This window comes from Microtus oregoni, unplaced genomic scaffold (genome assembly GCF_018167655.1).
Source record: "Microtus oregoni isolate MIOR12 unplaced genomic scaffold, Mior012 000020F_ref0000438, whole genome shotgun sequence".
NCBI lineage: Eukaryota > Metazoa > Chordata > Mammalia > Rodentia > Cricetidae > Microtus > Microtus oregoni.
In genome coordinates, this window is record NW_024543079.1 from 22,845,528 (window position 1) to 22,862,496 (window position 16,969).

General features: G+C 45.4%; 1 protein-coding gene across 1 annotated transcript in view; it reads right to left on the bottom strand.

The window, feature by feature from the left end:
* Slc24a3 (solute carrier family 24 member 3) overlaps positions 1 to 16,969 on the bottom strand; it is a 465,376-nt gene that overhangs the window by 22,722 nt on the left and 425,685 nt on the right. The window contains exons 10-15 of the mRNA XM_041670589.1: positions 14,501 to 14,634; positions 11,707 to 11,867; positions 10,531 to 10,801; positions 4,696 to 4,862; positions 1,701 to 1,815; positions 552 to 664 (exon numbers count right to left, since the gene is read on the bottom strand). Of these exons, the coding sequence (XP_041526523.1) occupies positions 552 to 664; positions 1,701 to 1,815; positions 4,696 to 4,862; positions 10,531 to 10,801; positions 11,707 to 11,867; positions 14,501 to 14,634 (961 nt within the window). The remainder of the gene's footprint in view (positions 1 to 551; positions 665 to 1,700; positions 1,816 to 4,695; positions 4,863 to 10,530; positions 10,802 to 11,706; positions 11,868 to 14,500; positions 14,635 to 16,969) is intronic.

The following is a 16,969-nucleotide window of genomic DNA, read 5'->3' on the forward strand; positions in this document are numbered from 1 at the left end:
ACCACCCAAAAGACGACACCTGTTCGAGACACTCCACCTAGATGATTTCTCTCTACCATCTCTTTTTACATGCAATGCAGCTAGCTAGAGGTAGCAGCCAATTCTGGTCCATTGACTGGCTCATGAATTAAGATGATCTTTACTTCTTCAAATTGTTGAAAAGAAATAAGCATAATATATGACAGTAATGGAAGCTTCGAACATTCCAATTTCAGCAGCTTCTATACTGAAGTTCTGTGGTTGCTTTTCTGCTACTGCAGCAGAGGCAGTGGCTGTGACAGAGACCATCTAGTCCCCCTGCCGCCCCCCCCCCGACACCAGCCTGTACTTATGTCCTGTTTGAGACAGAAAGTTTGCAGACTTCTGTTCTACGGTCTTGAGTCTCCGTCTCCATACGTGTGACTCTGGAAGATCTGTACCAGAAGAATTTGCTTCCCTCACAACGTTAATATCTCCACACCTTCCTTACTAGCAAACAAAATTCAATGGCCAAGGCCACTGAAGAAGTCTGTTTAGTCTGGATTTAAGAAGTTATAGAGAAAAGCACTCACATAGGATCCGTAGTCCACAGCGAGAGTCTGCAGAGCCCAGGGAAGACCGAGACCAATCAAGATGTCAAACACATTGCTCCCGATGGAATTGGACACGGCCATATCCCCCATCCCTGCAAGGACAAGAGGCCATTAGGGAGGAAAGGGAACTCAGTAGGAAGCACCCACAAGGGGCTCTCCTGAGTCTTTGGTCTGGCAGCCTGGTAGGAATTTTGCTGGACCATGTATTTGATTCTCTCTTAGCCCATCAGTAGTATGAAAAATAACAGATTATAATACAGAGAACTCACAATCTGCTGACTCCTGACTTCACTTCAGATATGAAGACAGTGTATGTAAGTGATAAAAAATTCCATATTTGGTTCCAAGAATACTGGAACTTCTGAGCCCCCCTTTCAGAAGAAATAAACCCCACGGCACAAACATGGGTCCATAGGCTTGTTAACTTGCACATCACAGCACCGTTTCCCACCTGTCCTACCCCGAATTCACTGCTTCTTAATAACCGAGTAACATAAAGATAATGCCATCAGTAGAGTTTCTATAGGGCACTGTGATAAATTTTGTTGCTGCTGTCGCTTAAAATAAATGCCTCTCAATGTCCACCAGGCATGGAAATGAGCGTGGTTGCCGGGAAGGGTGTCACTGGCGACAGGGTCCACAGGTAAGCTTTACCTGTCACGTGCTGAGAACTGACTACTGACAACTTGGAGGTGCTATGTTCTGAGTGGGCTTAATTATGGGGGTTGTCTGTCTCCTTATCTATGAAATCAAAGCACAGTCATCCCTACCTCTTGGAGTTGCTGAATGAGTTCAGTGTCTCACTCACTTCAGGCTAGCTGTTTTTATTTTTCTGTATTTATTGGTAGGTATTTTACAATTAATGGATGATAATAATGATCAGAAAGGGCTGTAGCTGCCTGGGCGAGCATCTGTGCCTTACACAGCAATGTCTTCTGCCTCTTTTCTTTACATTTCTGATCTCAGGAAGCCATCTGGCCAACATGGCACTGAGGTTGCTATCACTTATCTCTCCTTATAAGAAGCATCTGTGGCCCCCTTCCTTGCCACACTGCACAGCCCCCACCAGTCAGAGAATCCTTCCTCCCTTCCTTCCTTCCCTATCCTCATTATTCCTGGAGATCCCACCTTGTCTGGCCACGATAAGGCTGGCCATGCAGTCGGGCACACTGGTTCCAGCAGCCAGGAAGGTGATCCCCATGATGACATCAGGGATTCCCAAGGTGTAACCGATGATGGTGACCTTGGAGGAAGCAGGAAGAGACAGTGAACCAAGAGATACTGTGAGCTACCTGCACAAGTTCCATCTGATCAAGATGTAGAAAAGTCTCTACTTTGGGCCACCTTAGGGGTGGGGGATGGGGAATGGGGCAGCATCTTTTCTGGATTTTAACCCAGGAGGGCATGAACATCTGTGGATGAGACCCACACTGCTGGTCTTAGGGTGATGCTTAGACAGAACCCAGACTTTTCAATAAAAGGTGGGGCTATCATTTGTTCCTTTCTGGCAATACATGCACACTGGAAAAAACTAGAACGTAAGAGAAAAGACAATATTGAAACAAAACACTTGAACTCAAGATGGCCCTGGATGATTCAGGCTGTCAAGCTGTGCTTAGGAATGTAAGCAGTGTGCTCGCAGATCTGCAGTCGGGCTGACCAGACCCGGAGAGGGGCTGGCTTCACAGCTGGTCTTGTCAGGGAGGTCCTATCCAGCTTTTCCCATCCCCACTTCTGCTAAGTCAGCATGACAGCTAATTTTGCTTGTCAACTTGAAGCATGGGGGAAGAGGAATCTCAGCTGAGGGAACTGCCTCCATCAGACTGACGCGAGGGGACGCAGCTGAGGGAACTGCCTCCATCAGACTGACGCGAGGGGACTTCTTCTTGACTGACAATTAATGCAGGAGAGTCCTGTCCACTGTGGGCAGGACTATCTGTAGCAGTTGGCCCCGGGATGTATAAGAAAAGTAGCTGAATGTGGGCTGAGGAGCAAGGCAGTAAGCAACATTCTTCCATGGTTCCTGCCTCCAGATTCCTGCTGTGAGTTTCTTCTTGACTTCCCCCAAAGAGGAACTGTGGTCTGGAAATGGAAAATGAAATAAACACCTTCCTCCCCAGGTTGCTTTTGGTCATACGACAGAAAGAAAAGAACACTTGGAAACCCTTGCTGCCACTGTCAACTTCACCACCATAATCGCTTTCTTTCTTTTTAGTACTTAGGCGCTGGGCTAAATGCTCAGTTTTAACTTTCTTAATTCTCACAGCCATCTGGTTTGAGTGCTCTGCTTTTCCCATTCCTCAGATGAGGAAACAGAACAGGGAGGCATCCACCCAGGTCCCAAGCTGCTGGTAAGTGGCAGAGAGGGTTCCATGTTGGGCTGGTGGGCTCATCTGTAAGGCAGTTTCTCAGTTTCCATAGAGGTGGAGTGCAGAGGGTGGGCTGCTATGACCCATTGATCAGCCACACAGATGGGTTCACGGCTGTCCCCAGATTTCAAGAGGGGAACCATAGCAGCAGAAAGCTGGCAAGAGAGGGTCGCAGAGTCAGGATCCATTGCCAAGTAGGTAGAAAAAGAGACCAATCTCTTGTTTGTTGGCTTAAGGAAATGGGGCTTGCAACACCTGGAACTCTTAGGCCGTCTCAGGGTGCCACTGGGGCATTCACACCCTCTGTAATATCCTGAGGAGATGTAAACCATGTGTCTCAGCTGGGAGTCCATTCGCAGCATGCCTCGGCCAGTGGTGAAAGGATGGGGGATGTGAGTTCAATACATTCAGATCCAAACCAGAAAAAGCTCTCCTTTCCATTCTGTGCTGAATTTAACCCAGGGTGGCCTCAAGCTTCTGATGTCTGTCTCCAGGGAGGAAAGGAGGATGCTGAAACACATCTTTCTATGTTCTTTCTAAGAGCCTCTGTAAAGCAAAGCTGCTGCTGCCTAGCCGAGCCTTGGGTCCGCAGGACTGTGTGGCCTGGCTCTGCTGGGGTTGGCTCACCGTTCTTTCACCATCCTTAGGATGCTATGGTCAAGCCTAGGGCTCTGGGGAACTAGTGGGCTTGGGAAGCCCAGTCCAGGCCGCTGGCTTCTCTTGAAGTTGTCACTCACTATCAGGATTCGTCCTTTCCATGGATAGTGGACTTTTAGACCTTGAGGTCAGGGACAACAATCCAGTCTCCCAACTCTGCATTGAAGACCATTTGCTGTGGGAGCCTCATTGAGTGAGAACCCTCAGTCACGATACTTCTAGTTGTAAAATTCCATTTCCCCGTGAGGCTGAGGCCAGGAGTAACTGTGACTTTATCATGCCAGCTTTACAAGTTTGCTATTACCTCCAAAACCATCTTCCCAGAACGTTTTTGAGCTTTAAGTTGAATCCTCCTGAATTTATATTGCCCTTTTGTCAAACACCCAAGTGCGGCTAATTTGGATTTGCATAATTTGTCATGGCTTTCAATTTCTGCCCAATTCTAATGGATTAGGTTTGCTCCCCAGTTAAGGAGTATAGAAGTGAGCTGTCCATATTTCCAAAAATGACTCTGGGGCAGCTCTCCTTTGAGGCCCCATAACCTAGTCCCATCAATGGAACATTATTTTAGCTTGGAAGGGACCCTTAGGCAGTCATGTCGTTGGCTTGAGGCTCTGCTACTGTTCCTCCACTACAGCTGGGGAATTACTTCTTTCACTCACAGATGCAGGAAGTGGAGTGTGGAGAGGAAGTAATAGGGAGACAAATCTGTCCCCAGGGAGGACCCCAAGAGGCACCTGACGTTTCCACTTTACCCGTTCCAGGATAGTACCAACCGAAAGAAAAAGAATCAACACCATGAAGTAGATGCGACCCCAGCCTGCTACCTGAATCAAAAGTGGCCGTCCTGGAGCTGTGCAGAGCTGCAGAGCTTGACATAGCAGAATTCAATCAAGCCAGCCTATGGTTATGCAAGCGGAGCAAACACTTGTGATTTTTACCCTCCGAGCAAAGGTGTGGGCTGTTCTGTGACCCGCTGGAGCAAAAACTGAAGGGAAGAGTTGCCAGGTGCAACCCCCCGTTCTTATTCATCTCTGGTAGAGCACACCTTTCGCTCTAACGAGACCCAGCGATGCACAGGGTCCTTACACACTCACCATCCACACCATCATGTAGGAGAAGGCTGCGATCCACAGCGTAGAGGAAGCAAAGGTCACCATAAACCATTTCTCCCAGTGGGGTTTGTTACAGTTGGGGACAGTGAAGTACAAGACGAAACTCAGTGGCCAGGTGAATGCCCATTTCACGGTTTCCAGTTTGCCAGCTGCGGGGGAGAAACGAAAAAAGAAAAAGGAAAGGAAAGATAAAACAAAACAAAACAAAACAAAACAAAACCAACTTTATTTCTTTACTCTGGGAGCCTTCACACTGCTTTCCTTGGAGCTAAGTATTATCATATACCTCTTTTCTTAAAAGGCTTAAAAGGTTTTCCACCGCCACCCAAGCTGGACATACAAAAGCAAGCAGAAGAAGAGAGGTTCTGTGCTGCCCACCGGCGGGTTAGCTCTTTGTACTAACTGAGTCACTTCAGATGACACTGGGCTGTTGGAGGACACTAACAAATGGACTAGGTGGGAGAAGATGAGGGAGGTACTCGCAAAGGAGCCCTGTTGTGAGCAGGTGTGTCAGTGTGGGGAGCTGGGAAGACCACCACTAAGGGGTCCCAAATTACAGTGCCAGCCGACACAGCGCCATCTCATGAAAGTTCCTGGTGTTGCATCATAAACTGAAAAGGGTTTGCAAATAAGCTCTTTCACACTTAAAAAGTAAAAGGACAAGATGATGGACCTGCCAGAGATGCCTGCCTCAACCATTCTGTGGTGATTGAGTATTTTCATACCAGGAACACCCGGAAATGCTTGTGAAGGTGACTATCCTGCCATGAATTCCTTATAACCTCAGATTTGACAAATATATTAACTGAAATCCTTTGGTTTTTGTTATGGTCCTACTCAACTTCTAATTAGCCTACGGGGAAAAAAATACATATGCCCAGGTGTGACATCTATGCCAACTGAGACACAAAACATCTCCACCTCCCAGAAAGCTCTCTGTGCCTCTTTCTAGCCTACCTTTACCCTGACTACCACACATGAGCTATTCATCCCCAACTTCGAAGGAATTAATCACGGAGTAGTCTTTCTTTCTGCTTACCACATTTGTTTGTAGATAAAAGTGCCATTAGTTTATTCCTTTTAATTGCCTGGAATAAACTGGCCTTGCTTATCCATTCCCCTGGGGTTGGACATTGCGTGGTGGTCATTTGTAGAACATAATAATGACAGTGCCTATCAATAGCCTTGATTGGTTCTTCTGGAGAGCACGGCCTTGTTCTGGCTGAAGATCTGAGGGGAAGCTGCCAAGCCATAAAGTATGTGTGCTTACCTTTTTACTAAGGATTAAAAATAGTTTTCCAAAATGATTGAACAATCTCATATCCCCATCAGAGTTAAGGAGGTAATTTCTTACCTCCTTATGGTGAACAGTGATTAATATAAGGCTTAATACAATTTATTTTATCTCTTCAAACCATGTGCAATCTATTCATGTTACACCTTACTAGCCTCTAAATTGTTCTTTCTTTTTTCTTTTTCTTTTCTTTTCCTTCCTTCCTTTCTTTCTTTTTCTTTCTTTCTTAAAAAAAAACTATGTAGAAGAGGTACCTGTCATCGCTGGCACCAGCTTGCCCTATCAGATGGTCAAGGCAGAAGAATCTATAAGGAGGGCGTGTCTTCCTCATCAGACAGCACTGGGATACAGGCACTCTCTGCTTTAGGAGCTGAGTTGTTGCATCTCTGTGTTGGTTGTTTGTCTGTTTTCAACTTGACACATGCTAGGGTCATGTGGGAAACAGGGACCTCAATTGAGAAAATGCCTCCCTCAGACTGACTTGTAGGCAAGTCTTTCCTTGTGGGGAATTTTTCTGATTAATTACTGATATGGGAGGGTCCAGTATACTGTGGGCATTGCCACCCGTGGATAGGTGGTCCTGGGGTGTGGAAGAAAGTAGGCTGTGAAGATACGAGGGATAATCTTTTTGTACACTGTGTAAAGATGTTTCTGATTTACCTCACCTGCCTAAGGCATCTTCTGATTGGTTTAATAAAGAGCTGAATGGCCAATAGCTTGAAAGGAGAGGATAGGCGGGACTTCAGGACAGAGATAAGAACTCTGAGAAAGAATCTGAAAAGGGGATTTCCCAACTAGTCATGCAGAAGTTGGGTGTACGGTACTGAAGAGAGGTAATAAGCCACATGGCAGAATATAGATTAATATAAATGAGTTAATTTAAGTTTTAAGAGGAACAAACCTAAGCTAAGGCCAAGATTTCATAAATCAAAAAATGTCTCCATGTCATAATTTGGGGGCTGGGAGTCCAGAGAGAGTCTGACTGTAGGAGGGCAAAGATGTAAGAAATGTTTCCCCTGGCCTCTGCTTTAGTTTCTGCCTCCAGGGTCTTGCTTGACTTCTTGCTTTGGCTTCCCTAATGATGGACTCGGATTGGGACATGTAAGCCAAAGAAAAGCCCGTTCCTCCTCAAGTTGGTTTTCATTAGTGTTTCATAACAGCAATGGAAACAGAACTAGAACAGTTACTCCAACTCTCCAAATCTTACGTTTATTATTCGTAAAGTGTAGATCCAGTAACATTGAACTTGCAGAGTTCTCGGGTGGATTAAAGATGAGATATTAGTGAGACAGGTGAGGGTCCCACCTTTCCCTGGGGCCACCAGGCATGTCTTAAACATTGTTAAAAATCTGTTAAAATGACTCTTAATGGCCATGAAACTCTTATTGTAAGCTTTACTTCCAGGGCTCATTTTCCTGGACAGAGCAAAGACAGAGAGGGGTTGGGCAAGATGACTAACCAACCAGCAGCTCCTGGACTCTCTGTGCCATCCTGGCTCCTTGAGACCTTATGGTGGCTGCATCAGCTGTTCGGACAACCAGACACCAGTGATCCCAGCTAATTGTTGCAGCTCCTAACGATATAGCCTTAATAGGGCTGTTTCAAATCTCTGCACAGGCATTTTGCTATTACAAGTCTCCCTGAACTTTAGGTGATGATGTAGACATTTCTACCTAGGCCAGAAGGGAAGCATATACTCTGGAGACCCAGCAAAAGAGCTGTGTGACTGGCACACATGTAAAGCCTTTGAATTGCATGCAAGTCTACGGGTTGTTTTGTGACGGGCTTCAAGAGGTGATCTTTGGGTCCTATGCTAGTTCTTCATTTGGGCATCAAGGCTTTACCTATCTGGAGCTCTAGGGGAATCCCCTTGCTGGCATTACAGCAGGGGGAGAGAGCCACAGAGACAGAGAAAGAAAGAAATAGACCATCAATCAAGGGTTACAAAGTGAATAGGACAAGCAATGACCTCAATTTGGCTCTCTAATATTCCTCGGAAACTAAAAATGAGCGAGACGATGAGGTCATGACATGGGACTCAGAGGGCAGGGAGGATGGGGTTGATTAGAGAAAGCTGCACACAGTGTGAGCTGGTGCCATCAAGGTCCAAGTTCCCCTTCATGGTTTTCAGCTGTTTTGGTTTGGCACTGACGGATTAAAAAAAACAATCAGGAAAATGGTTTCCCTGCCGTGAAACTGTACAGTCACACTTTGTATCCTTGTTCCTTAGTCACATCAACCCTAAAGATAGAAATACAGAGAGCAGTGTCTAAATTATGACTCCAAACACAAGGTAACAGATTTCCTTCCTTGAGCAAAGCAAGCAGCACAGAAAAGGGCTTTGAAAATGACTTGGAGGAGGGACGAAGCAGGAAGGCGCACATTTCAGGCAGCTTTGCCTTCTGTTTCTGCGTGGGTATGTTCCTTTCCCAAGTCAGCAGCGTTTCTGGACATTTTCAATACTTTGTTCTATCCCCATTTGTTCTGAATAGAGCCCTAGGGGATATGGTTATTTGTGCTCTTGGAACACAAGTGTTGGGTGCCCTCTAAGCCATTTTGTGCCATTTTGTGCCAGGCTAGGACACAGCATGAATTAAAAAGCACACTTCCTTTCTGTGGAGGCCATGTGTTTGCAGTGATGGGGCTTCACAGAAGTCAGCCAGTGACTGGGAGACAAAGCCGGGGTGCCAAGTGTCAGAGGCCTTTGCAAGGACTTGCTTTGGAGTTCTAGTGCTGACTTTTAAGAATGCTTAGGTCAGGCAGAGAGTAAAAGGAACTGAGCAATGTTTTGAACCTATAATAAACATTCATTTCTGTTCTGATTGCGAGAAAACAAATAGACAAGTTTACTATAGAAAAAAATTCCAGCTAGCAAAATACAATTTTATTTCGGTGGACTTCCTTCTAGTGGGTTGTTTATGGAAATGTGTTTACCTACATACACATCTCTGTTTGTAGGCAGTAAGGCTTTCTTCACTCAGGAATATATGTAGATTTATGTGTAGGTGTATAGATACATGCACTATGCATAGCTGTTTATATAATGTATATGTATTTAATGCCCAGTCCCATGGGTTCAAGTCCATTTGCATATGTAAACAGTTATGTTATAGTTATAATACAAATGTATATGCATGTTGTAGTCTTACTGACTGCTAAGAAACAGAAACAGGGGAAATGCACACACAGAATGCATTGCTGCACAGAGGGACAGTTCAGGTGGGGCAGAGCAAGATGATGGGAGGTTCCAGGCTGGAGCTTGATTCCAAACATATGTACTGTTTCTGTAATTTTCCATTTAATATTTTTAGACCATGGATGGTGGCTGTGGGTGACCACAATTAACCGCGAATGAGTGAAAAAAACCACAGATGGGGAAGGGCTGTATGTTCCTATGTTTCTTTTTTTTTCTATTGAGATAATCTACTAACTAGAAGCAATTTAACTTTGGCAGGCCTACAGGAATCTGGACGGTATTTCTTTATTAGATTTGGTAAGTGCCTATCAAGGCTCCTGTCTTAGGGAAGCGGCAGGGACTCAGAAGTAGTTCTGCTCTGAGTTGGCCTTGTTACCTGCCTGTCCCCCTGGACACAGGGAGAAACACTGCAAGGCCTTGCACCCGAAAACAGCACAGGACTGGAACTCCAGACTCACATCCGCTACTAAATGGGCTTTCAGGTTGATGACACAATACTCGCTTGGGCAGCCCTCCGGCAAGCTCAGCCAGCTCAGGGCAATTGCATATGCTAGTTAATATTCGAATATCTGTGAGTGAGAACTGGGCCAGGACAGGCTTCATGAAGCAGGCAGAATCTTCCTGAAGGTCTAGCAAGGACACAGAATTCTTTGGGTTTGGTCCACATGTTCTGCTAATGGGTGGGGGTGAAAGACATGGTTATTGGAACATTCAAGGACACGCCCTACATGCCAAGGGCCTGGAAGCTTTTATACATCTTGTCTCTACTCTTCCAACATGCCAGGGCCAGTCCCTGGTCAGTCCCAAGGGCTAAGGCCCCAAGGACTAGCTTTTGCATGGGTCTGTGTTTCCTGCAGATGCTGCTCTTCAGAGAGTGGGGTGTGGAAGATGCAGCATCCGGAATAGAAGCAAAGGGAGGAAGTGAGAAGAAAGGAACTTAGGATGCATTTGCCAGAGCCATCTTGGGCAGGGTGTTTCCAGCCTGGATGAAACCAGAGAGAAGTGCCTCTAACCCTGGACATGTGTCATGTGCATTTCCTACCTCAGAACAAAGTGTCCTGCAGCATGAGTAAGAGACTAAGAGGGGACCGTCAACCACAAAATGCCTTTGCTAAAAATGCTCACGTTCCAACCTTTGCCCACGTGCCTGCATCTTTGAATGTTTCACAACACAGCCCTGCCCGCTGCAGATACTTCCTACAGATACATTTCCGCGCATCAAGAGTTTCTTTTGGAATGGAATAATAAAAAGGCAGCCAAGTGAACACCATCTTCCCAAGGATCCCCAGGTATCTCCCTTCCCAAGGCCAGATCAAGGACCTCTTACAGGGCGGGTCGAATGGCGTGTAGGGTCCTTCATCATCATCGTCATCCTCCTCTTCCTCCTCGTCGTTCTCATTGTTCTCATTATCTTCGTTCTCATTCTCTGTCTCATTGTCAGCCTCAGCAATGATGTCATCCCTCCGGGTGCCATTCACACCCCTGTCCGGGGCACTGCTAGGCCCTGTTCCGTTCTCCACAGTGTGTTTAACTGGGATTTTGATGGCCACTTCGGATTCCCCGTTGGCATATGCCCTGCTGTTTATCAGTCTCTGTCTCTGAAAATAGAAAGTGATCTGTCACTATAGGCAGAGGGATGGAAAACACGGGCAGGGAGGTCTTCCCTAGCGATGCATCCACAACACTCTGGAGTCAAGTGTTAGGGAACTTCCCCAAAGCAACAACGGATTCAGACAATTTCCTTTGGCGGGGGGGAATTAAGCTGTTGTGACCCATTGGAACTTTCAAAGTCCCTTTGGGAAAGGTTCTACATCTGGGGTGGGCAGTCCTTTGACACCTGCACACCGTGACATAATTTTTCTTCTCCAGCCTGTGGGGAGCCCTTTTCTATATTCAAGAAGCTACAGCACCCGGATGGGACTATGGTTGTGAGGTTGCCACAGAAGCGGAGGGTAAACGCCAGGCACACTGGCTTGTTTTAAACTATGGTAACTTTTCCTTTGCAACATGGAGACAAGTTTACAAGGCAGAGATTTATTCAAATGGAAGAAAACAGGTCCTGGCTGGGGATATGGCTTAGCGGATAGAGTACTTGTCTTGCAAACATGAGATGCTGGGTACAATCCCTAGCGCCCCATAAACCGAGAGCGCTAGCACAAGGCTGCAGACCCAGCACCCAGAAGTTCAAGGTGCTCCTCAGCTACATAGGGGGTTTGAGGTCAGTCTGGACTATGTGAGACCCTGTTTAAAATTTAAAAAAAAATTTTTTTTTCATTAAAATAAAGCGGTAAGTAGAGGGGACTAGGTTATGTCTCCCGATACACTGAGGAGAGGGAGAGGGCTCTGGCACAGATGGTTCTGGGAGCAAAGATGCTGGGAAAGGGCTGAGGGTTGGCTTCTGTTCAACTCTCAGCCAGGTGCTGCATCTTTTAAATCAGAAGGCACTGATCCCTTCCCCTCTGCTCCCTTCCCTTTCCTTTCTTCACTGAGCTTTTCCAGATACCTCATTAATCAGCATGCGACTGGCCATGGAGAGCCGGGTCTTGGGAGGAAAGTGGCTTGTGATCATAATTCGAAGGCCAGCCTCAGAGAAAGAAAGCTGGTGTGGGTAGGCCGACAGCAGCTCGTCCACCATGATCACTGACGCTTTGCGGTGGAAATTGGCTAGGGAAATGTGAGAGAGAAAATACAATACATGGAGTCCAGGAGAGAGCCATTCACTCATTCCTCTTCCTATTGTTTCTTCCCAACCCACTCCTTCACACCTTTGCACCTGTTCATCCATCTGTCTGTTGGTCCTTCAATCTATCCATCAGTCCACTCACCAACCCATCTACCTCCATCCATCCATCCATCCATCCATCCATATTCATCCATCCATCCATCCATCCATCCATCCAATCCACTTACCTCTCCTCTCCTTTCTTCTCTTCCTCCCCCCATTTTCCTTCCTTCCTTATCACTCTCCCCTCTTCTTCTTTCCCACCATCTTCTTCCTCCCTTTTCATTCTTTCCTTCCTTGAATCTATCCAATGAAGATTGTAATTATAAAAATTAGGGGTCATATTTAATAGTTCATTTGAAATAACTTGAGACTATTCAAACACTGAGAAGTCTAAATTTTACCCATTTACAATTGTATCTAGGTTTCAGTTTTTTTTTTTAAGAGAAAACAAGATTTTGTTTTCCCCAACAAAGGGTCATTAGTCAATACTGCCTCTGGCAGCAGAGATGAAGAGGAAAACATGTATGAGAGCTAAGCCAGCCCCCACAGTATCATAAAACAGTGACCAAAAAGGACAGTTCCTGTAACCTTCTAAAACAGTCTCAGACTTGTCCCAGTATGCCCAAAGATAGAAAAACTAAAACCTCAGCCAATAAAAAATATATTAATGTAACTGTTGCTTGTTTAACCAATCATGCTTTAGATGACCTAACTGTTCCTGAAATTTCCCTAGCTATGCTTAAAAGGGCCTGCACCCTTTTGTCCCTGGTCATCGCCATTTTGTACAGGTGAATGATCCTGGATACGAATGACCCTGTTTTTTCATAATATTATAGCCTGGGGTCTTCCTTTAGCATTTTCTTGAACCCCTACAACACTACTTATCAATATGGTAAGAATGAGCAGAGTAAAAGAAGTCCTCCTTGTTCACAAAGAGTTATTTTCTCCCCACTAAGATCTGGGTCACAAAAAAGACCCCAATAATCATTGATAACCCATCTTGCCCATGCATAGTATCCCACATGCACTGGTAAATGCTGTAGAGTTGACTTATGTTCCAGGCAGAGGTTGTGGTGTGGATATGTGCACACTCCTGCAGCCATCCCATGAGCAGAGGGAACAAGGGGCGAGCTGCCCGCCATGAAGAGGATCAGAGTTCAGGAGAAGACTTCAGACAAGTCTTGCACAATATGAAACATTCCGCTCAGGCCTGAGTCTTTCCTCTGTGGAAGAGCACTGTACACCCATCACTCATAGGCACACAGCTGGAGCTCCTTTTAGTACTCACGCCTATTTTCCAGGCCATGAAACCATAAAATGATCTCCCGTAGCATCAGCATTATTATCCCTCCCTGCTGTGTGTGTGTATGTGTAGTGTGTGTATATGTGGATTCACTTGCCCGTATGGGTGTAAAGGCTAGAGGTTGATGTCAAGATATTTTCCTCAATTCCTTTCCCACTTTAGCTTTTGAGAGTAGCTCTCTTGCTGAATCTGGAGCTTGCAGTTTCAGATAGATCGGTAGACCAATAGGCTCCCAGTGTCTTCTTGTTTGTATACCTCAATACTGATGTTACAGATGCTATGTGTGTGTATGATGGGGATTCAACCTCAGGTCCTCACACTGTGTGACCAATACTATGCCCACCAAGCCATCTCCCCAGCCCCAGCACTAATATTATTTAGCTTTTTTGCCCCCCTCCCAGAGTTCCTTTTATGGTTATGAAGTACTCAGAGGAGAGAGACTAAAGAAAATCCTCACTTCCATTGGTACTAAGTAACACCAGAGTTTTTCATTAAACATACATATAGTCCTTCAGAAAAAAAATATATCAAATATATAATTTCACAATATAATAAATTATCAAGAATCTAAAGTTAGAGATATAGTTGAAAATAACCTGTAAAGTTTCTAATTTATTCTTTGTTTTTTTTCCCCTTAAGTGACCATGTGGGACATTTCAAAGAGAAAATTAAAAAAAAAGAAAAATGAAATACATTCATAGCAAAACATGAAATTTTTCTATGCCTCTTACAAACAATGTTATTTATCAGAGAATAACATATTGTTTCCCATGCATAATGACGGTTTTGTAAGAGCCTATCAAATAGAAGAATTACTTTGAAAACAAAGGCAATTTCTTCTCTCCTTCTGTATCTGAGTTAATGTAGTCTGAAAGTGAATTTGGATATATGTGATGATAACTACAATGCTGCTACTATGAAACACTGTGTTAAGCTCTTCTGCATATTTAACTGGCCCTACTCATTGCAGGAATGATGTGCGTCTCTCAGGCTCAGAGAGGTTAAGTAACTTTTCAGTCATACCAGCTTAACCGCACCTCAAAACCTCTCTTCTCTCCTGGCTCTGCTGGCCCCATTTGCCCAAATAACCTTCACAGAATGGGTTCCCTGGGAATTTCAAAGGACCCAGGTATGGCCCACGGTGCAGGGCAGGAGAGCCAGCTCTTCTCTGTCTTCTCAGGGCCACCCCGAATGCCTGGCTGTGGCTATGTGCCAGGTAGACAGACTCGCAGTGCAGGACCCGCCCTGGGCTCAGGACCTGCTATTTACCTTTCTTAAGTAGCACCACAGTTGCGTCGCAGTTGCTGCTGTCATCGATCTCAGCATTGTTGGCCAAGCCGTTGACCATGTTCCCAGCACCCTTCGTCCTCCTTTCGAAGCACTGATGTATGCACGCGTTGTATCTGAGCAAGCACAAGTGGGGAGAATCTATCATTGCCTGTGGTTTCCTCTCTGTGACTCCACAGCATCCTCCCTGAGATCTTCCTGGCTGGATACAGCTGGTGAGGCTCCAGCACGGGGCATGGTCAGCATGCTACGGCTGCCTGCTCATCTAGACCTACTTTGGTTTCCCACAGTCAGAGATTTTTATTGCTAGGATCACTGTGACTGCATACCCTCACTTTAGGTCCAGGCGGTTTGTGGCTATGCCAGCGTTCTAGGCTCCAGTGCTCTGGAGTGATGGTCAGGGAACACCATGCAGTGCCTTTGGCATTCTATGGTCTCCAGCATTGAAGGGAAGCAGTATTTGCAGGTTGCTAGAATGGCTTGGGCAGGAAAATGTTTGGTCCCTTTACTCTGAAGTTGCCCGGAGGAATTCTCAAAATCCCAAGGGCAAAGGAAAGGCAGTGACCGGGATTGCAGAGTGCCTTGGGCCACTATGGCACCTTCTGTCACTCGAACAATGCTTATTGGCCCCAGTATTACCTCCTGAAGATGCACTTCCACCCAGTTTGACTTCCAGTCTCCCACTGGAATTCAGGCTGGGCCAGAAATCACTTAAAACCAGTTTCATTCTGCTCCTCATTCCTTTTGCTCCAAGACAGAAGGCATGTCATGGAACTGGAACCAAACTCTGCCTAAGAAATAAACTGCACAGACAAACACACAGACACACATACAGCCCAGGGGAGCGGTTACAGGCAGAGAGAGAGAGAGCTGCAAAGTGGGCTGCTCCCAACTATAATAATTTTGAACATCATTCATTTGGATTCTGACTTGAGGAATATTTACGATATTTATGAGACCCAAAGAAAAGAGAGAAGCAGGACAATACTTCTGGAAGTTGGAATACTGAGTGCCTATTTGGGATATTGAGAAATTAGCACTTGTTTTAGATACAATAATAATCATGGCTAGGATAAAAACAAGTCCTTTTAGCAACACATGCTGAAATATTCATGGTGAACCATAAAATGATGCCCGGGACTTCAAAATTACATAGAGGGAGGGAAAGAGGTCAACATAGAGCAAGGTTGAGCTGATGGGTTGGGGCTGAAGGTGATCACGAGAGGCTTGTAATTCTGTCAATGTTTGCTTATATTCAAGATTCACCGAATAGAAAGGCTTTCTAGGTTCAGTACGACTACCTTTCCCAGTATCAGGGAGAAAAGCAGTGGCTTTTTTTTTTTTTAATTTCAAGGTCTCACTGTGCATTCCCAGGGTAATCAGAATGTTCTATACAGAACACATGACTTTGGGCTAGCAATTCTCCTGCCTCAGAAGTACTGGAATTAAAACCATATCTAGCTGGAAGAAGTGTTTGTGCTATCTTAGAAACTGTTTTCCCTAAAAAGATACCAACTTGCACAAGGGTTTGCTCTCAAAGAATAATTAGTATCTTATTAATTTGTTGGGGTTTTAATAACAAGATAACAGTACCATACAATGAAGGCTTTTAAAAAAATGTAGTATTCAGTGATGGCTTTTTTTGTTTGTTTTGTTGTTGTTTAGCTTATTTCATTTTTTAAAAAAGAAAAACTTTTTTTCATTTTATATACAAATCTCAGTTCCCACTCCCTCCCCTTCTCCCATTTCCTCCATGCCCCCCCCCCCCACCTCACCTCCCATCCACTCCTCCGAGTAGGTAAGGCACATTGTTTTGGGGAAGGTCCAAGGACATCCCTACTATATCTAGGCTGAGCAAAGTATCCATCCAAAAAGAATGGGTTCCCAAAAAGCCAGTACAAGTAGTAGAGATAAATCCTGGTGCCACTGCCAATGGCCCCATAGTCTACCCCAGCCATACAACTGTCACCCACATTCAGAGAGTCTAGTTTCATTCTATGCTGATTCCTTCCCTGTCCAACTGGTATTGGTGTGCTCCCATTAGCTCAGGTAGACTGTTTCAGTGGGTGTACCCATCATGGTCTTGACCTCTTTGCTCATATTCTCACTCCTCCCACTCTTCAACTGGACTTTGGGAGCTCAGCCCAGTGCTCCACTGCAGGTTTCTTCCTCTCTTCCCATCAGTTGCTGGATGAAGGTTCTATGGTGACATTTAAGACATTCATCAGTCTGACTACAGGGCAAGGCCAGTTCAGGCACACTCTCCTCTGTTGCTCAGGGTCTTAACTGGGATCATCCTTGTGGATTCCTGGAAATTTCTCTAGTGCTGGGTTTCTTGCTAGCCCCATAATGGCTCCCTCAATCAAAATATCTCTTTTCTTGCTCTCATCTCTGTCCTTCCTCCATCTCGACTATCTCGTTCCCTCAAGTTCTCCTCTCGCCTCCCCTTCT